Source organism: Heliconius melpomene, unplaced genomic scaffold (genome assembly GCF_056956725.1).
Source record: "Heliconius melpomene rosina isolate 202511_hmr_F unplaced genomic scaffold, ASM5695672v1 ptg000055l, whole genome shotgun sequence".
Taxonomy (NCBI): Eukaryota; Metazoa; Arthropoda; class Insecta; order Lepidoptera; family Nymphalidae; genus Heliconius; species Heliconius melpomene.
The window spans coordinates 285,753-312,134 of record NW_028181878.1 but is presented as its reverse complement, the minus strand read 5'-3'; the positions used below and the strand labels follow the sequence as shown (position 1 = coordinate 312,134).

Below are 26,382 nucleotides of genomic sequence, written 5' to 3'. Positions count from 1 at the left end.
TAAAAAAGCATCTGAAAATGACGTGTTAAAATTAATTAAAAATTTAAATGCTAATAAAGCCCCAGGTATTGATAGTATAAGAGGGTTTGAAGTTAAAGCATTGATGAAAAAAATCTGTAAACCTTTGGCCAAACTTATTAATACTAGCGTTGAAATGGGCACCTACCCGGATGAATTAAAAGCTGGTTGTGTGAGACCTGTCTATAAAAAAGGAAAACAAGATGATGTCAGCAATTATAGACCGATCTCGGTAACTTCTGTGTTAAATAAAATTACTGAAAAATTTATAAGTAATCAAATTCATTCTTTTTACGGAAAAAATGATATACTGAACAATACACAGTATGGTTTTCGACCAGGTAAAAATACGACAATGTTATTGTCAACATTTACGGACCAAGTAAATACGTGGTTGGATCAGAAACTACATGTTTTGGCGCTGTTTATTGACTTTTCCCGTGTTTTTGACACATTAAATCACAAAATACTTGCACGAAGATTAGAAAACACCGGAATACGGAGTCCATTGTTTAAATGGTGTGAAAATTACCTTAGAGATAGGAATTATTGCGTAAAAATAGGCGACAGTTTTAGCACTAGCATAAAAGTCTCGGAGGGCACGGCTCAAGGCTCTGTATTGGGGCCTTTACACTTTATAGCTTATATAAATAATATGAGTAAATTTTTTAACAATTGTATAACTTATCAATATGCTGACGATACTTGTTTGCTTGTAGCTGCTAAAGACGTGAATGAAGGAATAACATTATTACAGGAAGATTTCGATATGTTAAACAAATGGTGTCATGATAGTCATTTAGTATTAAATCCGCAAAAAACTAAATTGATACATATTCATTCTCCAAACCTCAAAGCAGGTAGCGATATGAATTGTAGTCTTATAGCTCACACTCACTGCTGCTTGCACAACCCCAGTAGCCACTGTGGCTGTCCTTCAATTGAAGTAGCACTATCCCATAAATATTTAGGATTAACTATTGATCACAACTTCAACTGGCATAAGCATATTAATTATGTATGTGATAAGCTAAGATCATTTTTGGCAAATATTTTTATTGTCAAGAATAGATTAACGTATAAGACTAAGATGATGCTTTATAACGCATTAGCTGACTCAATTATGTCATATGGACTTAGTAGTTACGGCAGAACGGACAAAACATACTTGAGTTACATATACCGGCTGCAGGTTAGAATATTGAAGAACATCGTCCCTTTAAAAATTAAATTGCAAGCGGCAACTGATGAAAACCTTCTCTTTAAATACTGCCAAGTTATTCCCCTTTATGATAAAATTAATTTTACAATATTAAAAGAAAATTATTTCGACTTGCAGTTTCAAAATAAAATCTCTCATAAAATTGCAACACGTAATATCACACAAAACAGATTAGTTTCACTATCAGCTAGTAACAAATACGGACAGCGCACCCGGGCATACATGGTTCCTAACTTAATAAATAATTTAGACCCTAGAATAAGAAGTATAATTACTGAGAGGAGCTTAAATCAATTATTAAAAAAATATTATTTAAATCTATAATTTAGACGAGTTTTGGTACTCGAGACAAACCTTCGTGGTTTTTTGTAGTGCCTTCATCAATGTAAATATATAGTTGTATGGATATTTGATAGAAATAAATAAAAAAAAAAAAAAATTACTGGATTATTATTAAATCCTTATTTATTAAAAATTCAATTTATTTCCATATTTATTGGTGTTAATTTAACATTTTTTCCTCAACATTTTTTAGGATTAGCTGGTATACCCCGTCGTTATTCTGATTACCCAGATAATTTTATATCATGAAACTATGAAAAAATGCTCAGAAAAAAGAAATGAAGAAAAAGATTTCAGAAATAATAAATAAAATGAATGAATGAAAAACTTAAGCCCACGTAAGTTGTGGAAATTTCTGGAATGGCTAGGCATTGGCCGGCAACGTAAGGATTTGAATTGCAATCTAGACGTTGATGCCTTGAATAAACACTTTGCCTCGATAACATCTATGGACAACACAATTAAAGCAAATACATTGAATTATATCAACTCCTTGCCGTCTCCCACAATCGTTCCTTTTAACTTTGCTTCTATAACCTCATCCCAGGTAAGAAACAGTATCCTAGCCATCAAATCTGATGCTTCTGGTTATGATGGCATCAACCGCAAAATGATTATTTTGCCCTTGGAAGTCTTAGTTCCAGTCATTACCCATATTTAAAATTTTTCTATTTCCCATAACACTTTTCCCAGTTTGTGGCGCATTGCCCGCGTTATATTTATTATCAATTATTATAAATTCTGCAATATTAATAAAAATAGGTTCTGTTCCTTTTCATTTTTGATTTCCTAATATTATAGAAGGATTATCATGATTTAATAGATTTATTTTAATAACATGACAAAAAATTTCTATTGAGCAAGTAGGGTAGGGGCCTGCCCGGAGGAATGAGGTCCGCTAAATCAGATAGCTTGGACCATAGGGGGTGGGATGACAGCTGTAACATTTTACCAACAAACCGATCAGACAGGAATTGGCGACGGATAGGATAAGGAGGATCAACACACTCAACCTGCAGTGCGTTGGTGGGAGAAGACTTCATTGCACCTATAATAATTCGTAGGCATTTGTATTGGATCCTATTGAGTTTTTCAGTAGCAACTTTGTTAAAGGGGTCTAAAACAAATAATCCGTAGTCAATGTGACTACGGATAATGGCATTGTATAGTAGTTTGAGAGTATAAGGGTGTGCACGCCACCACACACCAGACACAGCTCTTAAAGCGTTGATGCCGTTTTCACATTTTTTACTGACATGTTCAGCATGGGCAATTCCGTTCAGTCTTTTATCGAGAATCATGCCTCAGAATTTAACATTTTCTGCTAATTGGATAGTATTATCCCAATACCCACTAAAACCTCACGGTGCTCCTCCTCGACCGCCACTGGCCGCGAGACGCGGCGGCGGGAGCCTGCAAGGCACGTCGCGGAGTCAAGGGTGTGTGGGCACCCTCGACGGCCTGCTCGGAGTAGCGCGCGGGAGCAACCTGTGCGTGCCTACTCGGGCCAGGTTGGTAGGCGGTCAGCTTCCCCAAGCTGACCGCCCTCTAGCACATTAGGGCGGAAAGCGGCGATCGTGTGCCGCCCTCCGGCGACCCGGTCTCTTACGGCGGATGGCGACTTCGGCAAAAGCCTCCCTCGCCCGTTCCGCCGACTCCTTCTCGAGCACCACTGCCTCGCAGAAGGATGAGACCGCATCCCACGACGTCTCGCTGCCGGCCATAGCCTTGACCACGGCCGGCAGGGAAAGGTCGTCCCCTATGACGTCGCGCAAAGCGCGACGTTGAGACGCCCAGGCTGAGCACACCTCCAACGTGTGCTGGGCCGTCTCATCGAGGCAGTCGTCGCAGTGGTGGCAGCGAGCGTCGGGCTACCAACCTGGCCGAGTAGGCGCGCGCAGGTTGCTCCCGCGCGCTACTCCGAGCAGGCCGTCGAGGGTGCCCACACACCCTTGACTCCGCGACGTGCCTAGCAGCCTCGATCGTCCTCAGGCCGGCAGTTGATGTTGCCAGCCGAGTTTCCCACAACTCCATTGCGGCTACCCGCACCTCCTCAGTGCGTGCCTGGCTTGCCGGTTCCCCGGACACTAGGCCTATTATTTCTTCATTTGGTTCATATATTTCATTATTTTCCATAATTTTAATTATTATTATTATTTGAGAATCAATAATTAATCAACGAATAATCCTATTTTCATTAAATATACCATCCTCTATTGAATGATATCAAAATTTACCTCCTTCTGAACATTCTTATAATGAATAATAATCCTTTTTTAACCGACTTCTGTAAGAAAAGGAGGTTATCAATTCGACTGTATTTTTTTTTTTTTATGTTTGTTACCTCATAACTTTTAACTGGGTGGACCGATTTTAATATTTTTTTTTATTTAAAAGGTATAGCTTCCCGAATGGTCATATTTTTTTTTTGTCCATGTCTGACAATGGTATCCATGAGAAAATCACATAAGTCTTAAATTTGCATTATGCATGTGCGCGACTAATAGCCGAATAACTCAATGTCGCGCCAACCGATTTTGATGATTCTTTTTTTATTTGAAAGGATACACTTCAAGGATAATTTGGTGAAAGTTTGGTTAGGTTTCGATTATGGAATCCGGAGAAAATTGAGAAAGTTTGTTTTTGTTGGTCAAAAATTAATTATACTGTAATAGTTACAAGCAAAAACTTTTTAAATTGATGTCAGAAGTGAGATTCCTGATCGTTGCATTTCTTTTCAACCAATCTCAAAAAAGAGGATGTTCTCATTTTCAACCAACTTCAAAAAAGGGAGATTCCGAATTCACCCGAATACTTTTTATGTTTGTTCTTGTCAATATACCAAAATGTAACTTTGCACAAAAATAATAGCTAATTAAATGAAGTTTTACACAGAACAATCATAACCACTCGTTGACAACCACTACCACCACCATCACCACTCACACCACATTCCTCAAATAATACCTATCAATTGAATAATTTCATTATTATTTTTTATTTCTATTTTTATTAGTTTAATAATTATTTTATTTTTAATTATAAAAATAATTTTAATTTTTAAAAAAATAAGAAAAATAATTTCAAAAAATTTTTTTGAAAATGATAAATAATCTTTTTTCAATTTTTGATCCTTCAACAAATTTATTTAATTTCCCATTTAATTGAATTAGAACATTTATTGGATTATTATTTATTCCTTTATCTTTCTGATTTTTTCCTAATCGTCATTATTTATTATGAAATTTTATTTCTAATAAACTTCATAATGAATTTAAAACTTTATTAGAACCAAATAGAATTAATGGATCAACTTTTATTTTTATTTCATTATTCTTTTTTATTTTATTTAATATTTTTTTAGGTTTATTCCCATATATTTTTACTAGAACAAGTCATCTTAATATATCCCTTTCATTATCTTTAACATTATGATTAAGATTTATAATGATTAAATAATACACAACATATATTTATTCATATAATTCCTCAGGGAACACCAACTATTTTAATACCTTTTATAGTACTAATTGAAACTATTAGTAATATTATTCGACCTGGAACTTTAGCAGTTCGATTAACAGCTAATATAATTGCAGGTCATTTACTTTTAACTTTATTAAGTAATACAGGTATTAATATACTTAATTATTTATTAATTATTTTAATTATTGTTCAAATTTTATTATTAATTCTTGAATCTGCCATAGCAATTATTCAATCTTATGTAATTTCTATTTTAAGAACTCTTTATTCTAGAGAAGTAAATTAATGTCTAATCATAATCATCCCTATCACTTAGTTGACTATAGACCTTGACCCTTAACAGGAGCTATTGGAGTAATAACCTTAGTAACTGGTTTAGTAAAATGATTTCATAATTTTAATATAAACTTATTATTTATTGGATATATTATCGTATTATTAACTATATTTCAATGATGACGAGATATTTGTCGAGAAAGAACATTCCAAGGAAAACATACTATTATAGTATCAAAAGGTTTACGGTGAGGAATAATTTTATTTATTATTTCTGAAATCTTTTTTTTCAAATAATTTGTTCTATTAATGGAGAAGCTCTATTTTGGTAATTTAAATTAGATCAGGTTGCCATTTCTAAAAAAAGGATATTCCTTTATAAATGGGGTTTAAATCCATTACATATAATCTGCCATATTAGAAATTTCTTAAAATAGGAAGTTCATTATAAGAATGTTCAGAAGGAGGTAAATTTTGATATCATTCAATAGAGGATGGTATATTTAATGAAAATAGGATTATTCGTTGATTAATTATTGATTCTCAAATAATAATAATAATTAAAATTATGGAAAATAATGAAATATATGAACCAAATGAAAAAATAATAGGCCTAGTGTCCGGGGAACCGGCAAGCCAGGCACGCACTGAGGAGGTGCGGGTAGCCGCAATGGAGTTGTGGGAAACTCGGCTGGCAACACCAACTGCCGGCCTGAGGACGATCGAGGCTGTTCGTCCAGTGTTCCGCCAGTGGTTAGCGCGGCGTCACGGCGTCCTAACCTTCCGCATGACACAGGTGCTCTCGGGGCATGGCTGCTTCGGGGGTTACTTGTGTCGGATCGCCGGGAGGGAGCCCGACGCTCGCTGCCACCACTGCGACGACTGCCTCGATGAGACGGCCCAGCACACGTTGGAGGTGTGCTCAGCCTGGGCGTCTCAACGTCATAGGGGACGACCTTTCCCTGCCGGCCGTGGTCAAGGCTATGGCCGGCAGCGAGACGTCGTGGGATGCGGTCTCATCCTTCTGCGAGGCAGTGGTGCTCGAGAAGGAGTCGGCGGAACGGGCGAGGGAGGCTTTTGCCGAAGTCGCCATCCGCCGTAAGAGACCGGGTCGCCGGAGGGCGGCACACGATCGCCGCTTTCCGCCCTAATGTGCTAGAGGGCGGTCAGCTTGGGGAAGCTGACCGCCTACCAACCTGGCCCGAGTAGGCACGCACAGGTTGCTCCCGCGCGCTACTCCGAGCAGGCCGTCGAGGGTGCCCACACACCCTTGACTCCGCGACGTGCCTTGCAGGCTCCCGCCGCCGCGTCTCGCGGCCAGTGGCGGTCGAGGAGGAGCACCGTGAGGTTTTAGTGGGTATTGGGATAATACTATCCAATTAGCAGAAAATGTTAAATTCTGAGGCATGATTCTCGATAAAAGACTGAACGGAATTGCCCATGCTGAACATGTCAGTAAAAAATGTGAAAACGGCATCAACGCTTTAAGAGCTGTGTCTGGTGTGTGGTGGCGTGCACACCCTTATACTCTCAAACTACTATACAATGCCATTATCCGTAGTCACATTGACTACGGATTATTTGTTTTAGACCCCTTTAACAAAGTTGCTACTGAAAAACTCAATAGGATCCAATACAAATGCCTACGAATTATTATAGGTGCAATGAAGTCTTCTCCCACCAACGCACTGCAGGTTGAGTGTGTTGATCCTCCTTATCCTATCCGTCGCCAATTCCTGTCTGATCGGTTTGTTGGTAAAATGTTACAGCTGTCATCCCACCCCCTATGGTCCAAGCTATCTGATTTAGCGGACCTCATTCCTCCGGGCAGGCCCCTACCCTACTTGCTCAATAGAAATTTTTTGTCATGTTATTAAAATAAATCTATTAAATCATGATAATCCTTCTATAATATTAGGAAATCAAAAATGAAAAGGAACAGAACCTATTTTTATTAATATTGCAGAATTTATAATAATTGATAATAAATATAACGCGGGCAATGCGCCACAAACTGGGAAAAGTGTTATGGGAAATAGAAAAATTTTAAATATGGGTAATGACTGGAACTAAGACTTCCAAGGGCAAAATAATCATTTTGCGGTTGATGCCATCATAACCAGAAGCATCAGATTTGATGGCTAGGATACTGTTTCTTACCTGGGATGAGGTTATAGAAGCAAAGTTAAAAGGAACGATTGTGGGAGACGGCAAGGAGTTGATATAATTCAATGTATTTGCTTTAATTGTGTTGTCCATAGATGTTATCGAGGCAAAGTGTTTATTCAAGGCATCAACGTCTAGATTGCAATTCAAATCCTTACGTTGCCGGCCAATGCCTAGCCATTCCAGAAATTTCCACAACTTACGTGGGCTTAAGTTTTTCATTCATTCATTTTATTTATTATTTCTGAAATCTTTTTCTTCATTTCTTTTTTCTGAGCATTTTTTCATAGTTTCATGATATAAAATTATCTGGGTAATCAGAATAACGACGGGGTATACCAGCTAATCCTAAAAAATGTTGAGGAAAAAATGTTAAATTAACACCAATAAATATGGAAATATATTGAATTTTTAATAAATAAGGATTTAATAATAATCCAGTAATTTTTTTTTTTTTTTTATTTATTTCTATCAAATATCCATACAACTATATATTTACATTGATGAAGGCACTACAAAAAACCACGAAGGTTTGTCTCGAGTACCAAAACTCGTCTAAATTATAGATTTAAATAATATTTTTTTAATAATTGATTTAAGCTCCTCTCAGTAATTATACTTCTTATTCTAGGGTCTAAATTATTTATTAAGTTAGGAACCATGTATGCCCGGGTGCGCTGTCCGTATTTGTTACTAGCTGATAGTGAAACTAATCTGTTTTGTGTGATATTACGTGTTGCAATTTTATGAGAGATTTTATTTTGAAACTGCAAGTCGAAATAATTTTCTTTTAATATTGTAAAATTAATTTTATCATAAAGGGGAATAACTTGGCAGTATTTAAAGAGAAGGTTTTCATCAGTTGCCGCTTGCAATTTAATTTTTAAAGGGACGATGTTCTTCAATATTCTAACCTGCAGCCGGTATATGTAACTCAAGTATGTTTTGTCCGTTCTGCCGTAACTACTAAGTCCATATGACATAATTGAGTCAGCTAATGCGTTATAAAGCATCATCTTAGTCTTATACGTTAATCTATTCTTGACAATAAAAATATTTGCCAAAAATGATCTTAGCTTATCACATACATAATTAATATGCTTATGCCAGTTGAAGTTGTGATCAATAGTTAATCCTAAATATTTATGGGATAGTGCTACTTCAATTGAAGGACAGCCACAGTGGCTACTGGGGTTGTGCAAGCAGCAGTGAGTGTGAGCTATAAGACTACAATTCATATCGCTACCTGCTTTGAGGTTTGGAGAATGAATATGTATCAATTTAGTTTTTTGCGGATTTAATACTAAATGACTATCATGACACCATTTGTTTAACATATCGAAATCTTCCTGTAATAATGTTATTCCTTCATTCACGTCTTTAGCAGCTACAAGCAAACAAGTATCGTCAGCATATTGATAAGTTATACAATTGTTAAAAAATTTACTCATATTATTTATATAAGCTATAAAGTGTAAAGGCCCCAATACAGAGCCTTGAGCCGTGCCCTCCGAGACTTTTATGCTAGTGCTAAAACTGTCGCCTATTTTTACGCAATAATTCCTATCTCTAAGGTAATTTTCACACCATTTAAACAATGGACTCCGTATTCCGGTGTTTTCTAATCTTCGTGCAAGTATTTTGTGATTTAATGTGTCAAAAGCACGGGAAAAGTCAATAAACAGCGCCAAAACATGTAGTTTCTGATCCAACCACGTATTTACTTGGTCCGTAAATGTTGACAATAACATTGTCGTATTTTTACCTGGTCGAAAACCATACTGTGTATTGTTCAGTATATCATTTTTTCCGTAAAAAGAATGAATTTGATTACTTATAAATTTTTCAGTAATTTTATTTAACACAGAAGTTACCGAGATCGGTCTATAATTGCTGACATCATCTTGTTTTCCTTTTTTATAGACAGGTCTCACACAACCAGCTTTTAATTCATCCGGGTAGGTGCCCATTTCAACGCTAGTATTAATAAGTTTGGCCAAAGGTTTACAGATTTTTTTCATCAATGCTTTAACTTCAAACCCTCTTATACTATCAATACCTGGGGCTTTATTAGCATTTAAATTTTTAATTAATTTTAACACGTCATTTTCAGATGCTTTTTTAAATTTTATGCTACAAATGGATGAATAATTATTATCTATTGTACTATCTAGTAATTTTAATTTACAATTTGGGATAATTTTTTTAACGGCATCTGAAAAACCTACTGCGAAGATTTGCGCAATCTTTTTCGGTGACAAATTAGTACAATTAAATGCCGACAACACTACTTCGTCAATTGACTTGCATATTCTGCCCGAGATTTTATTTAGTATATTCCACAGTTTTTTAGTATTCCCATAATTCATATTTATTTTGTTTTTATAATATAAATTTCTATAGTATTCAATAACTTTATGAACTTTATTCCTCGTCTTATTATATTGTAGTCTTAGGTAAGCATTATACGGATTACGTCTCCACCTGTTAAATAACTTATCTCTTTTTTTAGACAGATTAATAATGTTTTTATTAATCCAGGGTGCAACGCGTAAGTTATTTTTAGTTTTACAAATAGTTTTTCTAGCTTTCGAGTATGCGGATTGAAATAAATCTTTAATATATGTATATATTTCCAGTGGTGTGCCTAAATCATCAACGCGTTCCCAGTTTGCATTACATAGTTCCTTTCTTAATATTACAGAGTCGTAAACATTCATTTGTTTGTTAAATTGACAATTATTAACCGGTGATTCATAGACGTTGCAAAGTGCAACGACGGTAAGCCTATGGTCCGCTAGTACAGTGTCGACTGCAGCGGTGAACGGACTGATCCCGCGCGACCTTACAAATATGTGATCTATACACGATTTCGTAATTGTTTCTAATCTCTTTTCAATACGCGTATATTCTGTAATACCACAAAACAGTCCGTTCTCCGCCATCAGATCAAGATAATTATCTCTTATACTTGATGATATTTTTAAGTCAAGGTTCATATCCCCTGCTATTACAATATTTAATGACGTAGGTACATTTTTTAAAAGTAGTGAAAGTTCAGATACAAAAAGTTGCTTATTATATGAGGGAGGTCTATAAATAGCACATATTGTGACAGCTTGGTTACAAGGAGTTTTAATCGTGCCTACTAGTGACTCGAACAAATATGTATTATAGTTATAAACTGTGAACTTTAAATAATCTTTTATATAAGTAATTATACCGCCACCTTTTTTATTTTTGCGTAATTTTGTGTACATTTTATATCCCGGAATGTTAAATAAATTACTAGTTTCATCTGACACTCCTACCTCCGTTAAAATTATAATATCAATAGGATATAATGTTACGTCTAGAATTTGTAATAATTTTGAATAATTTTTAACTATTGATCGAATATTTATATGTATACATAAAAGATTTATATGACTGCTAGGTATATTTTTAATAAAGCTATTGCAATTTATACAATTATTTAGTTTTATTATTCCTGATGAGTTATTTGTGTTATCCATCTTATTAATATTTATTATGAGAAAAAGCAAAATTTACACAAGGAAAAATTATTTTTCAATTTTTGAAATTGCTTCAATATCTAGTAAACATCTTATAATATGGACTTTACTCACTTTTGTCTTCCTTGCATAAATTTTGCCATTCCTGCACCATACGAATTCAAAATTATTACTCAGCTGTTTTTTACTGTTATATAATAACATTTTATTATAGGGCGTTAGTGCTTCACGAATAAATATCGGAGTGTTTGTAAGTTCACGCGGCGCACTTTGCACAATGTCACCGAGTGTAGACCGTGTCTGCTTATTTGCCGCTAACCATTGATCCCTGATGTGCTGGTTCTTCATTTCCACCATAAGCGATCCGGGTCGTTCTTTATGCGGTTGCACGACACGTGTGCATTTAACGTCACCGTCGTCCATTTTTAAATTTACAGCAATGGATTTTATGACTTCTTTGGATTTTTGTAGTGCAGATTCTGGTAATCCCGATATTTCCAAGGAACTCCCGAGGGACTTTTGTTCTATTTCATGTAGTTTGAATTCCGCGGACGCAACGCGGAGTTCAAGATGTTTGTTACTGTTTTGAAGTTCAATATTTTTATTCTCTAGCATTTTTATTTTGTTTTCATGTTTTTTAAAAGACTCCTCGATACTTGAAATTTGATCACTTAGAAAATTAAGCGAAACTTCAAATTCTTTTTTTAATGTTTCAAACTCATTTTTTATTATTCTTTTCATTTCTGCGGAAATTTCGCGAATCAATTTCGATCCAGCTTTGTTACTGGACACAAGTTCCTCTTCTTCTTCATCATCGGAATCATCGCCTTGTATTGAGATAGATGATCTATGCGAGGCATTACACAAGCATTCTTCACAGCTCCATTCCAGTCCGGGGGCGTTACGAAGAGTTGCTAATTGCTTTGCAGAGAGTTTAGCACAAGTAGTAGTACCATGAACACACTTCTCACAACGGCTACATGTTATACCGAGTCTTTTTTTCGTAATATTTTTGTTACACGTATTACACTTTGATATTGGCATCTTGAGGGTAGTTAGCGCACAAATAGGGGCAACGTGTGTATAGTTCGGAACTAGAAAGATAACTAGAGAATATCAATGAACAAAACCCCCTAAAATAGCAAATACAGCTCCTATCACATCACTGCACCTGCGTGGCGGTAGGGTGAGTACACACCACGCCCTCCGGTTCCTCACACTGTGACCTCTGCATGACAGAGAACACACACGACAGTGAGACACACACGAGACAAAAATTATTGTGCATTTTACACTAAAATATAATTTTTTTATCATGAATTTAAATTCATCTTTAGAATATTTTATTCTTATTTTTTATTTTATTAATTAATAATTCCAATAAAATATTTTTCTTATTTATTTTATTTTTCAGAACTATAATTTCTATTTCATCAAATTCATGATTAGGATGCTGAATTGGCTTAGAAATTAATTTACTTAGATTTATCCCCTTAATCTCTTCCCCCAATAATCTATTAAATTCAGAAGCTTCCTTAAAATATTTTTTAACTCAATCTATTGCATCAATTAATTTTTTATTTTCTATCCTATTGAATTTATTTCTTATAAAAATATTTATTAATGATTTATTATCAATTATTATAAATTCTGCAATATTAATAAAAATAGGTTCTGTTCCTTTTCATTTTTGATTTCCTAATATTATAGAAGGATTATCATGATTTAATAGATTTATTTTAATAACATGACAAAAAATTTCACCAATAATATTTTATTATCTTATAATATAAATTTTATTTTTTTAATTTTTGAATTAAGGATTAGACGGAGAAGAGGACAAGGGATGAGGAAGAGAGGTAAATTTCAGGAAACTATTGAGCAAGTAGGGTAGGGGCCTGCCCGGAGGAATGAGGTCCGCTAAATCAGATAGCTTGGACCATAGAGGGTGGGATGACAGCTGTAACATTTTACCAACAAACCGATCAGACAGGAATTGGCGACGGACGTCGCGGAGTCAAGGGTGTGTGGGCATCCTCGACGGCCTGCTCGGAGTAGCGCGCGGGAGCAACCTGTGCGTGCCTACTCGGGCCAGGTTGGTAGGCGGTCAGCTTCCCCAAGCTGACCGCCCTCTAGCACATTAGGGCGGAAGGCGGCGATCGTGTGCCGCCCTCCGGCGACCCGGTCTCTTACGGCGGATGGCGACTTCGGCAAAAGCCTCCCTCGCCCGTTCCGCCGACTCCTTCTCGAGCACCACTGCCTCGCAGAAGGATGAGACCGCATCCCACGACGTCTCGCTGCCGGCCATAGCCTTGACCACGGCCGGCAGGGAAAGGTCGTCCCCTATGACGTCGCGTAAAGCGCGACGTTGAGACGCCCAGGCTGAGCACACCTCCAACGTGTGCTGGGCCGTCTCATCGAGGCAGTCGTCGCAGTGGTGGCAGCGAGCGTCGGGCTCCCTCCCGGCGATCCGACACAAGTAACCCCCGAAGCAGCCATGCCCCGTGAGCACCTGTGTCATGCGGAAGGTTAGGACGCCGTGACGCCGCGCTAACCACTGGCGGAACACTGGACGAACAGCCTCGATCTTCCTCAGGCCGGCAGATGGATTTGCCAGCCGAGTTTCCCACATTTCAACCGCGGCTACTCGCGCCTCCTCAGTGCGTGCTTGGCTTGCCGGTTCCCCGGACGCTAGGCCTCGACGCCGGCAATAGACCGACGCCAGAGAAAGAGCATCCAGGTCCCACGGCATGACTCCAGCCAGCACGCACGCCACTTCACCGGAGATGGTCCGGTACCCCCGTATCGCCCGGATGGCCATCACCCTCTGCGCACGTCGCAGCAGAGTGATGTTGTGCCGGTCGGATCGGACCACTACGGTGTACAGCCGACGGCTAGAGGCGCTCGGCCCATCCACATTGGGCAAAAGGCGCGCCAGTGCCGCCGCTGTCTTCAACAGTTTCGGGGCCAAAGATGTAAAGCGGCCCCGAAAACTCCACCGACCATCCAGAACAAGTCCGAGGTACTTCATGCTCCGGGCAACGTCAATTTTGACGCCACCGACGACGATGTGGGCATCTGCCGGTGGGCCCTTTCGAGGAGCATGGAAGTAGATTGCCTCGGACTTGTTGAGGGAGACTTCCAAGCCCAGCCGCTTTATGCGGCCGACTACCTCCGCAACTCCAGCAGTCGCGAGGACCGCCGCCTCTCGATAGGTCCACTGCTGCGCCAAGACCAGCGTGTCATCGGCGTAACAGAGGACCTTTATCCCCCTCAGGGTGCCGCCCCGCAGCACCCAGTCGTATCCGATGTTCCAGAGGATCGGACCTAGCACCGATCCTTGTGGAACACCGGCCGACACAACGAACTCCTTCCAACCTCCTCCAGGAGCTGGAAAGGTCACAGACCTACCGGACAGGTAAGCCCCGATGACGCGGCGCAGGTATGGAGGCACACGATAGTATAACAGTGCCTCCTTTATGCAGGGCCATGGCAGGGAGTTGAAGGCGTTGGCGATGTCTAAAGACACCGCCAAGACTCCATTGCCTCGGGCCACCGCATCCTGCGCATAGGACTTTACCTCCAGTATGGCATCCGCCGTCGATCGCCCCCTACGGAAGCCATACTGGTGGTCCGAGAGGTCCGGACCTGTCCCCTCCAAATGGTGTTGTAGCCTCCTGGCTACAACACGCTCAAGGAGCTTGGCGATCTCGCTCAAGAGCACGATGGGCCTGTAGGCGGAGGCTGAATCCGCCGGGCGACCCTCCTTCTTGATGAGGACTAACCTGCCTGTCTTCCACCGCTGTGGAATTATGGCTTGAGCCAGACAGGCAGTGAATAGTCCTCGCACTCTGGGCCCTAAGGTGTTGAGGGCCAGAGTTAGCGCCCGGCCGGGAATGCCATCCAAGCCCGGGGCGGTGCTCTTGAGCCGAGATCGGCGTACAGCTTCTTCGAGCTCCTCCTCCTCCACCGGTGGTGTGACGCTGTCCTCGTCGTCCTCCTCTTCCTCCTCACGCGCTGCAGGGCGGGCCATACTGGGTGGTGCAAAACTGGCCCGCTGCGGGAATAGCGACGACAGAACCCCTCAGAGTACGTCCGGTTGGAGTGCCTGCGTCAGTGGTGGTGCCCAAGCCCGTAACCTACCGAGCACCATTCGGTAAGGTGTGCCGTACGGGTCTAAGTCTATCCCCGCGATCAACCGGTCGTGCGACTCGCCTTTCACACGACCGATCTCCTCCTGCAGCTGCGTTCTCGCCTCGACATAGACGCGGTACAGTCGGTCTTCCTCCTCCTGCACCTTCTGTACCCGTCTGCGATAGTGGCTGTACTGGCGTCTCGCCGCAACGCAGGTGTTACGCAGTTGCGCGATCTCCCACGACCACCAGTACACTTGCCGCCGTTGAGGGCGGCGCCCGGAACGGGGCATTGACGCGTCACAGATACGCGTCAGCGCCCCCTGCGCCCAGGATGCGGCGTCTTCTGCAGACGCCAAGCTCTGGGGCCGCCAGGATTTCACTATCGCGGCCTCCTCCAACAACTCCCTGTCGAGACGACCCTGTTGCCACCGCGGTCCGTACTCTCGCGAGTTTGGACTGGGGGCTGGTGGCACCGCAGGATGTATGGAGATCTCGTACAAGATGTAGAGGTGATCCGAGAGAGTCTCCACATCATCCAGCACTCGCCAGCCCCGAACACGACATGCTAGGGCCGGGCTCGCGACCGAAACGTCCACGACGGATCCACCCAGCCTTCGCACACACGTGTTCTTGGTCGCTCGGTTGAGCACAGACAAACCGGTGGCAACAACCCACTCCGACAGCGTCACACCACGCACATCCGTCGTTGCGAAGCCCCACACGCTGGACTTCGCGTTGAGATCGCCGGCCACCAACATCTCCGCCGGACGAAATCGCTCTACCATTTCCCCCAATCGTATAAGGAACTCTTCAAACTCCGCGAGAGTTCGATTGGGGGAAAAGTAGACCCCTACGACAACTAGGTTGCCGACAAGTGCGGCGACGCATCCCACACCTCTCTCTACACGTGAGAAAGGCGGGGAGCCCGCGGCGACCTGGGTGATAATAGTCACCACCCCGGTGTTGTCGGCTACACAGTTGTCTCTGTCGGGAACGCTGTAGGGCTCCGAAACAACCGCCACCTGGATAGACCACTGCGCCAGGCTTTGGACCAATAAGTCCTGGGCCCTAGCACAGTGGTTAATGTTCGCCTGCAACACACGGAGAGCCATTATTGGTCTTCCATGTGTTGCACCTCCTCAGGCCCAGCTGGGATATTAGACCTGGCCGATGTTGCCGGCACTCGTCTGCGCTTTCCACCGTTATTGGTGCTAGCCTTTCCACAGGCAGCATTCCCCAACATGTGATTAGCGGGCCTTTGCGCCGCCTCACACACCGGACAATGAGGCTCTGCCGAACACGATCTCTGCTGATGCCCGGTCTGGCCACACTGGAAACACTGTTTGCTGCGGTCCACCTGGCTACTGCACTTCGCAGCCATGTGGCCCACTTCGTGGCAACGGAAACAACGTTGCGCACGGGGCATCAACAGCCTCACTCCAGCAGAGACGAAGCCAACAAGTAGTCTCGCCCCGCTAATCTTCTGCGTTGCGCCGACAGGACATCGGACCCATACTGTTCCTAGACCGGCCCGGTCCTGTCGGATCTCTCCGACTTTTATATTACCCGCAGCACAGCCGGAAACTCGGCTTATTGCCGCCGTCATGTCCTCAGCAGTGGCGGAGTCATCGAGGCCAAACACCCTCAATTCCGCACATTTCACTGGCCTCGACACCTGGACCTCTTCGGGGCTGAGAACCCCACGCAACTTCTCAGCTAGCGCATCCGCCTTCTCAGCAGTGTTGGCGCCAGGCAACTCTAGCATTCTAGCGCCAGTAGACGCAACACGGAATCTCAGGTCCTCTATACCCAGGTCTTCCAACTTTATACTTTCCTTGACCCGGGTAAGGACATCGCTATACGACATCTTGTCGGCGACGGCTGGCTGCAACTTAATCGTTACAACTTGCGATCTAGGACGACGCAACTTTGGCTCCTTTTGCGCTTTAGCCTTTTGCGCTTTCGGCTTAGGAGCTGGCTTTCTCTTCTTGGCCCCCTTCCGGGCTACTACAGTCCAGCCCTCAGACATATCAGCCGGAGCGGGTGGCAGAGGTCGAGGCTCAGTAGATGCGGTCATCACCGGGCCTTTCTTCTTCTTGGCCTTTTTAGACCTTTGCTCCTTTGGTGCCGGATTAGCCGGCGCCATCAGAGTGGATGCGACAGGGTCCACTTGCGCCTGCTTTGGGCTATCCACCTTGCGCTTGTCCGCCGCTAGCGGAGGTCGCAGATTTCTCTCCGGTGGTAGCCGATCTTTAAAGGCTTCCAGCCTGGTGGAGACCATAGTGCCCACTATGTCCTCCACAGCAATAGACTCCGTGGGAGTGGGTCGTAAGTCCGATGCTCTAGACCGCTCCAACTCCGCTCTCAAAAGGGCAAACTCCTTCCGCAACTCCACCAACTCCGACTGCAGTCGCGAGTTTGTTGCCTTGAGGATATCCACTTCCTCTGATGCCGTCCTCTTTGCCAGAGTATTAACGGCAGAAGAGATAACTCCGGCAGCGTCTTTAAGGGCCCTAGTAAATGTGCCCTTCAGATTCCCCGACTTGCAGGCGACTCTATTGATTATAGCCAAGCTATCAGATACTTGGCTACGCAAGTCGGAGACCATGTGCTCCTCACCGCAAAGTTCCAGGGGCACATCCGAGAGCCTAGAACTTGCTCTAGTTTGTATCGCCGCGGAGATTTCAGCAACTTCCTCCTCCGCCCTCAGCCGGCGCTCCTCGCGCTTGGCATCGTTTAGCGCCTTCTTTCCAGCAGCTAGCCCTATATTCTCATCAGGAATATTTGGTACGACCACGACTCCCTCTGGCCGAAGCAACCTTCGCTTTCGGCTTGTCTCTGTCTCCCCATCCGCATCCGAGGATTCAGAGTTACTCTTCCTGTGATGACGCCTCTTTCTGTCCTTTCGGAACTGCGCTTTAGCCCCCTCGATAGCATTGGAGCTGTTCGACCCAACAGACATCACGCCATCGGCGTCTGACTCGGAAGCCGCCCAGAAACGGCCTCGCGACGAAAGTGACGACCTGGACCTATCTCTTATAATAGAGGCAACCTCCTCATGGTCCAGACGCTCTAACACGACTCGCGCATCCTTCAACCCCCCTCCTATTGGCACAAGTGCCGGACTTTTGCCCCTTTCGAGCAAAGTACTCCCTACGCCTTTCTCGGGCACAACTACTACTCCGCCCATCTCGGGCAACAACAGATCACCGCCCTCCTCGGGCCTCCCTACGTCATCATTTCGGGTTTTTAAGTTAACATTTTCCATTTTGTTCCCACGAGTGTGGGGGAAAAACGGTCCATCCGAGCAGTGCCCCCTGTACTCGGATAAGCCTATTACGCCAGGGTGTCGGCCGGTACCCTGGCGGGACCAGCAGTAGCGACTGATCTCCCCATCAGCCATGAACCCCTCGCGCTGCTTCGCCGCTTGGGTTGGGGTAATTTTTTATAGAGGTTTTCTTCCTCGCAGCCCGGCCGGTAAAGGCAAGGCCCTCAGTTCCATTCCTGATTACGAGACATGACCGCAACCAAGAGTGGAGTTCCGATATTTTCGGCGCTGGCACATCACTGCACCTGCGTGGCGGTAGGGTGAGTACACACCACGCACGCCCTCCGGTTCCTCACACTGTGACCTCTGCATGACAGAGGACACGCGAAGAACCACGCCGGATTATTAGCCAGCGAGCAATCATTACCCAAGGACGAATCCTGTAGGCACCAATTACTCGCCGCCCAGGGTGCACCGGTCCGCAACACTGTTCGTCCCCCCCCGAACGACAAGCATTCGAGAAAGGGCCAACAGCGGGTGAACACACGAGGAGGTCATCCGACCAAGCACCCCAACCTAACCTGACATTTTTTTTTTTTTTTTTTTAACGTGAGGAAATCCTTTTACGGATACCGGCCCGAGTGGGGACTCGAGCGGGTTATGTGGGACTCATGGACCGGCTGAAGGCCAATCCCAATACCCACTAAAACCTCACGGTGCTCCTCCTCGACCGCCACTGACCGCGAGACGCGGGGACTAGAATCGTCCACGAAACGCGGCGGCGGGAGCCTGCTAGGCACGTCGCGGAGTCAAGGGTGTGTGGGCACCCTCGACGGCCTGCTCGGAGTAGCGCGCGGGAGCAACCTCTTTCCCCTCCCTCTTTCAGTTTTTCCCGCTCGGATTCAGTTGAAACTGGTGTCGATCGTTCGGGCTCCGAGGGGCCTTCAAGGTGGTATACAACCCGCGGGAATGCGCGGGAAGGTGCCGGCGGTAAGTGACGACAGAGTTAGTGTTATGCATTGGAAGCGTGGCCGACGGACATCGACTCACTTTGTGTTTGGCAGTCGGCCGGTGCAGACGACACTGAAACTGTCCCGCGTTCCGTGTTGTGTATCTACCTACTGGGATAGCGGTAGCTGCTTTCTTGTGTATTGATTACGGTGTTGTAATTAATTCGTAATATCACAAATTGTGTTTACTCATGCCAACATTATCTACTAAAGCACACAGTAGACCGGGCACTCAAAACTATGTGCGAGGGAAATCCACCCAACTCCGACATCAGAAGTGCGATCGGTGTTGGCACAGAGAACAATGGAGATAACCACTGGCGTGCTATGTTCGAAGCCCTGTATACACCGAGGCTAATTCAGGGAGGTATATGTGGTTACCCACTTATGATCCTGACAAAGAAGACACGGACGCGAGATCGTGGTGCGCAACGGCTGACTTGCGCTTTTGACAAACTCCCCGAGAGGCAGTCAACTCGAGCTTGCTGTAAGTAAGGCACTGGAAGGTGAAGCATCTTTGTGGCTGTACTCTCTCACATCACATCAGTCTGACCCGCGGCTTTAACGTATAGCGTTTACAACACTGAAGTGTTTGAGCGGTGGAAAAATGGCTGACCATAAGTGAGCGGAATGCAGAAGCAAGCCTATCGATGCGACGGTACGAACACCTGTATCTTCAACGTTGAGTCAAGCGGTGCAGCAGCCGGCAGCGAGGCCTTTAGTGTGCTTCAAGTGTGGCAAACCGGGTCATATCGCCATCTGGTGTACGAGCGAAGGCGGCGGGCCAAGCGATGGCAGCAGGGACGGCGCAGCGCGTGATGAACGGTGAGTGGATGGAGCGGCGTGTGGACGTATGCAGTGTCCAATTTCCAAAGGGTAGGGTACAAGACAAAAGGTGAACTGTTTTGTTTTGTTTACGATTCTGGTGCTAAATTCTCGTTAGTTGAAAGTTTTTCTGTTACATTTAGTGGTCGACGGTTTAGTAATGTTGTTACTATGACCGGTATTAGTCAAACACGAGTATACAGTACCGAACAAATTCTGTGTTTTGTAGTATTAACGATTGCCCTCTTAGGATATTATTGTCGCGAGATTTTAAATCAGGGTTGTACAGTAAACATAACTGACTGACATTTTGTTTGACGGGAATCTTTATGTAAATTCAGTGAATAACGATAGTGTGAGTGAGTTGACTTTGACTGATATCTCAGCTGATATTACTGGTAGTGACCGGTGGTAGTGACCGGGTTGGTTCGAATCGCACAGTACAGCGGCGTCCATATAGGATGTCGCCGGACGAACGTAGCGTTATACGCAACAGAGTAAAGGAAGGTTTACACGTGAATATCATTAGGTCGAGCTGTCCTCCTTTTGAAAGTCCGGCTTTATTAGTAAAGAAGTATGACGGTTCAGACCGTATCTGTATTGACTATAGTGAGCTTAACAATAATACCAACCCTGACAGTTATCCGCTTCCATTAATTACTGATCAAACTTCACGTTTTCAGGGTGCTAATTATTTTTTGAAACTCTATAGCGCAAGCGGTTTTCATTTGATCACAGTAAACGAAAATTCTGTAGACAGTACTGCTTTCATAACAGCTGAAGGGCAGTTTGAATTCTTGACTGTGCCTTTTGGTCTGAAGAATTCAATTTCGATTTTTCAGAAGACAATTGTGATCGTGTTGGGTGATTTGGTTCGTGATTGCGTGGTGGTGTATTTTGAGGACATTTTGACATTGACATTGTCTCAACCGATTTAGCGGTCCAGTATGGGAGGACTTAATGCAGTGTTGGAAGCTGTGACAAGGGCTGGTTTCTCTTTGAACCTAGTGAAGTGTTCCTTTTGAAGTGGAGGCTAGTCAGGTCTCTATCGCCTCCAGAGACTGTGATTAAGTAGTAGCAGTTCGTCGGATTAGCTTCCTATTTCCGTCAGTTTTGAATCTGTTGTTCGTCTCGAGGCTGAGGGGACTATTGAACAGCATTTTGACTTTTGCTGGTTTCCGGTCATGGTGTGCTGGAGGATTTGTGGATGTCTGCGTTACTTGTAGGGTCGCGAAATCTCACTCAGGAAGAGTTCAAACTGGCCTGCATCAAATCCCTAAGGTAATGATGCCGTGAAATACGGTTCGTGTAGACGTGGCGAATAGGCTCAGCGGTGAAACGATAAGGAGTACATTTTCATTCTGACAGACGCGTTCGCGAAGTGTGTTCTTTTGTTTCGTGCGGCAGGCATTGACTCTTGGAGTGTTCACGAGGTGACTTGTGGCTTTGTTTGGGGCTCCAACTCGCATCATAGCTGACCAGGGAAGATTGTTTTACTGGTGGTAGTTTTCACTAGTAGACTTAGGTTGGCATCTTACGGCGGCGGGCTTACCCAGTGCTAACAGGCAGGTAAAGCGCGTCAGAAGTGTGTTAAAGTCCATGTCGACAACGTTTGAGACTAGCGGTGGTAATAAGTTGTGGCAAGAATCTGTAGGAGGGTACAACTCGAGATAAATTGTACGATGAACCGGTAGATTTTAATTCATAAAATAACGATACCGTTATCATTGATGTGTATCGGTGGTGTGTATCATTGATGTGTCATTGATGTGTATCATTGGTGTGTGTCATTGATTTGTCGTTAATGTGTGTCAATGGTGTGTATCTGTGGTGTGTATCTTTGATGTGTATCATTGGTATGTATCATTGATTTATATCATTTATGTGTAGTAGTGAGGTATAGACTGTCGTTGACATTGACGAAATTCGTTAAGTAGCATCAGACATTATTACGAAGTGTGCGGAATATGGTAGGTCCCGTTTTGATATGACAAAAACGAAAGTAAGTAAGTTTTCTGTTGGCGTATTGTTAATATTGTAAAGTTAATAAGTGTAAAAATTCGATTCAAAATTTAAAGGTTCATTTAAGGTTGTCAGTTTTGGTTCTGTAAATTGTAAACGTCTTGTAACGTACAAATTTGCTCACGATAGGTTGAGGAAAATGCCAGCAAGTCATGTACCCGACGAAATCAATGTGTAATTTATGATGTTGTTGATGATATGATGGTGTTCAAGCTTAAGTAGTTGAAGAGACTCGAGTAAATGGTTCTATCGGCCGTAATGTGTTCGACCGTACCAGTAGTTATTTCGTAGTCGTAGCCCGGTAGAAATCGGTATCTCTTGGGGCAACTCAAGTAGTCCGTGGGTGCGCGGTGTGCGTTTAACTCTGGCGGAGGTCGTGGTCTGTAGAGACCGTAGCGTGTTGTCGCAGGTGTGACATACACGGGCTATCCACGCGGTGGATATGCGTATTGAGAGGTTTTCGACCGTACTGAGGTCGTGGTCTGCAGAGACCGTAGCGTGTTGTCGCAGAGGTGACGTACACGGGCGATCCACTCGATTGATATGCGTATTGAGATGTGAGAGAGCAATTTGATTGCTGTTCGGCTGGAGAGCTGTGGCGTTAGAGGTCTTTACTCGGAGGTTTCTGTTAATTTGGTTGTAACTTGTTGCTGAAGTAAAGTGAAGTAAAGTAAAGTAAAGTGAAGTTTTGGTTATGATGTCGATGGTACATGGCTGTGGTATTTGTGTGTAGTGGTTAGTTACAATTATGATCCAGATTGGTGTCAAATTGTAGTGTCCAGTTGATCTGGTGTCGAGTTGATCTGGTGTCGAGTTGATCTGGTGTCGAGTTGATCTGGTGTCGAGTTGATCTAGTGTCGAGGGTCAAGTTGTTCAGGTATAAGGTTCAGGTATAAGGTTCAGGTATACAGTTCAGGTACACAGTTCAGGTATACAGTTCAGGTATAAGGTTCTGGTATACAATTACTAGTGTAATTACTAGTGTACGTCTATTACAATTCTAGTGTACGGTTCTGGAAGTTGGTTGGTAAGGTTCTGATGTAGGTTGGCCGAGCGGTACGAGGTACTGTTGTAGCTTTTTCTTCTAGGCTAACCAACACACGAGGACGTGTGCTAGCAGGATGGCCGTGTCGGAATTTGTAGTATTGATGTGGTTCCGGAACGCCAGCGCCATCTATTGGCGCTCGACAGAGTTAGTGTTATGCATTGGTATGGAAGGGGCGAGTCGAAGCGTGGCCGACGGACATCGACTCACTTTGTGTTTGGCAGTCGGCCGGTGCAGACGACACTGAAACTGTCCCGCGTTCCGTGTTGTGTATCTACCTACTGGGATAGCGGTAGCTGCTTTCTTGTGTATTGATTACGGTGTTGTAATTAATTCGTAATATCACAAATTGTGTTTACTCATGCCAACATTATCTACTAAAGCACACAGTAGACCGGGCACTCAAAACTATGTGCGAGGGAAATCCACCCAACTCCGACGTATATATATATATAATAATAAATTTAATTAATGTATATATATATTAATATTAATTATTAAATTTTTAATATTTTTCTTTCTCCTATTTTTATAATATTCATATTAAAAATTAAAATATATAATAAACGATTAATAATTATTTAAAAAATTATATTATAAATATAATATTAATTAAATAATAATTAATTAATTTAAAAAAAAAAATAATAATAATACTTTATTGCATTGAAAAAATATATATATATATAAAATTTACACAGAAAAAAAAAATAGTCCGAAGTTGGAAGGTGAAGGTGCGGGCGGTAAGTGGCGAAAACCGATTTTTTCACTTTTCTCCGCTCGGATTCAGTTGAAACTGGTGTCGATCGTTCGGGCTCCGAGGGGCCTTCAAGGTGGTATACAACCCGCGGGAATGTGCGGGAAGGTGCCGGCGGTAAGTGACGAAAACCTATTTTTTCAGTTTTCCCCGCTCGGATTCAGTTGAAACTGGTGTTGATCGTTCGGGCTCCGAGAGGCCTTCAAGGTGGTATACAACCCGCGGGAATGCGCGGGAAGGTGCCGGCGGTTAGTGGCGAAAACCGATTTTTTCAGTTTTCCCCGCTCGGATTCAGTTGAAACTGGTGTCGATCGTTCGGGCTCCGAGGGGCCTTCAAGGTGGTATACAACCCGAAGTTGGAAGTTGAAGGTGCGGGCGGTAAGTGGCGAAAACCGATTTTTTCACTTTTCCCCGCTCGGATTCAGTTGAAACTGGTGTCGATCGTTCGGGCTCCGAGGGGCCTTCAAGGTGGTATAAAACCCGCGGGAATGTGCGGGAAGGTGCGGGCGGTAAGTGGCGAAAACCGATTTTTTCAGTTTTCCCCGCTCGGATTCAGTTGAAACTGGTGTCGATCGTTCGGGCTCCGAGGGGCCTTCAAGGTGGTATACAACCCGTGGGAATGCGCGGGAAGGTGCGGGCGGTAAGTGGCGAAAACCGATTTTTTCAGTTTTCCCCGCTCGGATTCAGTTGAAACTGGTGTCGATCGTTCGGGCTCCGAGGGGCCTTCAAGGTGGTATACAACCCGCGGGAATGCGCGGGAAGGTGCTGGCGGTAAGTGGCGTGACAAGCCGTGGTCAAGGCTATGGCCGGCAGCGAGACGTGGTGGGATGCGGTCTCATCCTTCTGCAAGGCAGTGGTGCTCGAGAAGGAGTCGGCGGAACAAGCGTTTTTCCCCCACACTCGTGGGAACAACATGTTCAACACAATTTCTAAAAACAAAAAACCAAAACGATGAGGTGGAGTGTGTTGAGCCCGAGAAGGGCGGCGATGTGATGTTGCCTGAGAAGGGAGGAGTAGATGTGCTTAAGGCGGAGGAAGTTGTTGGTGTTGTTGCGGCGTCTCGAAGAGTGTCTGTTTCGAGTGTCGCTGCGGAGGGGTCAGTTGGTGATGGCCAGAACGTAGGAGTGTGGAAGGAGCCGAGAGTGGTTCTGACCAGATTGGACGTTGATGACGGAATGTCGACTGTCGGTAGTGTCAGGTCGAGACGAGGGTCCGGATCATCATATGGACGGTTGTGGGGAGTGTTGGAGTCAAAGGACTCAGATACTGAAAGTTTTGTGTCGATGGTGTCAGAGAAGTCAAGGACACGGGCACAATACCTGAAGGACAGGCGGAAGAGGCCTCGGAAGCCGATCGATCAGTCGGGGTCTTCTGGTGAAGGAGAGCCAGATAGACCGGCGCCAAAAGTGGTTGCCATGAGGAGACGGAAAGGTCTCGGTGAGGCAGAAAGGAAGGAGTTGCCGCTGAGGTCAGAACAGGAGGTGTCTGACAGCGCTGCGGCCGTACTGGCCAGGGCTAGCTCCAGGCTCTCGGACATGTCTCTACCATCCGAGAAAGAGCAGGACGAAGCCATACTTGCGTCTGACCTACAAAATCAGGTGGTGGACAGCCTAGCGGTGATAAGGAAGGTTGCCAGCAGATCGGGAAACCTTAAAGGAACTTTCACCAAGGCCTTTTGACGGATACCGGCCCGAGTGGGGACTCGAGCGGGTTATGTGGGACTCGTGGACCGGCTGAAGGCCAATCCCAATACCCACTAAAACCTCACGGTGCTCCTCCTCGACCGCCACTGGCCGCGAGACACGGGGACGTGAGTCTTCCGCGAAACGCGGCGGCGGGAGCCTGCAAGGCACGTCGCGGAGTCAAGGGTGTGTGGGCACCCTCGACGGCCTGCTCGGAGTAGCGCGCGGGAGCAACCTGTGCGCGCCTACTCGGGCCAGGTTGGTAGGCGGTCAGCTTCCCCAAGCTGACCGCCCTCTAGCACATTAGGGCGGAAGGCGGCGATCGTGTGCCGCCCTCCGGCGACCCGGTCTCTTACTGCGGATGGCGACTTCGGCAAAAGCCTCCCTCGCCCGTTCCGCCGACTCCTTCTCGAGCACCACTGCCTCGCAGAAGGATGAGACCGCATCCCACGACGTCTCGCTGCCGGCCATAGCCTTGACCACGGCCGGCAGGGAAAGGTCGTCCCCTATGACGTCGCGCAAAGCGCGACGTTGAGACGCCCAGGCTGAGCACACCTCCAACGTGTGCTGGGCCGTCTCATCGAGGCAGTCGTCGCAGTGGTGGCAGCGAGC

At 44.4% G+C, this 26,382-nt stretch overlaps 1 protein-coding gene across 1 annotated transcript; it reads right to left on the bottom strand.

The window, feature by feature from the left end:
* Nucleotides 1–16,272: 16,272 nt before the first annotated feature.
* LOC146526410 (uncharacterized) lies at nucleotides 16,273–18,429 on the bottom strand. The gene has a single exon (XM_085207173.1). It carries the CDS (start codon nucleotides 18,427–18,429, stop codon nucleotides 16,273–16,275), a length of 2,157 nt encoding a protein of 718 aa, XP_085063299.1.
* Nucleotides 18,430–26,382: the final 7,953 nt, after the last annotated feature.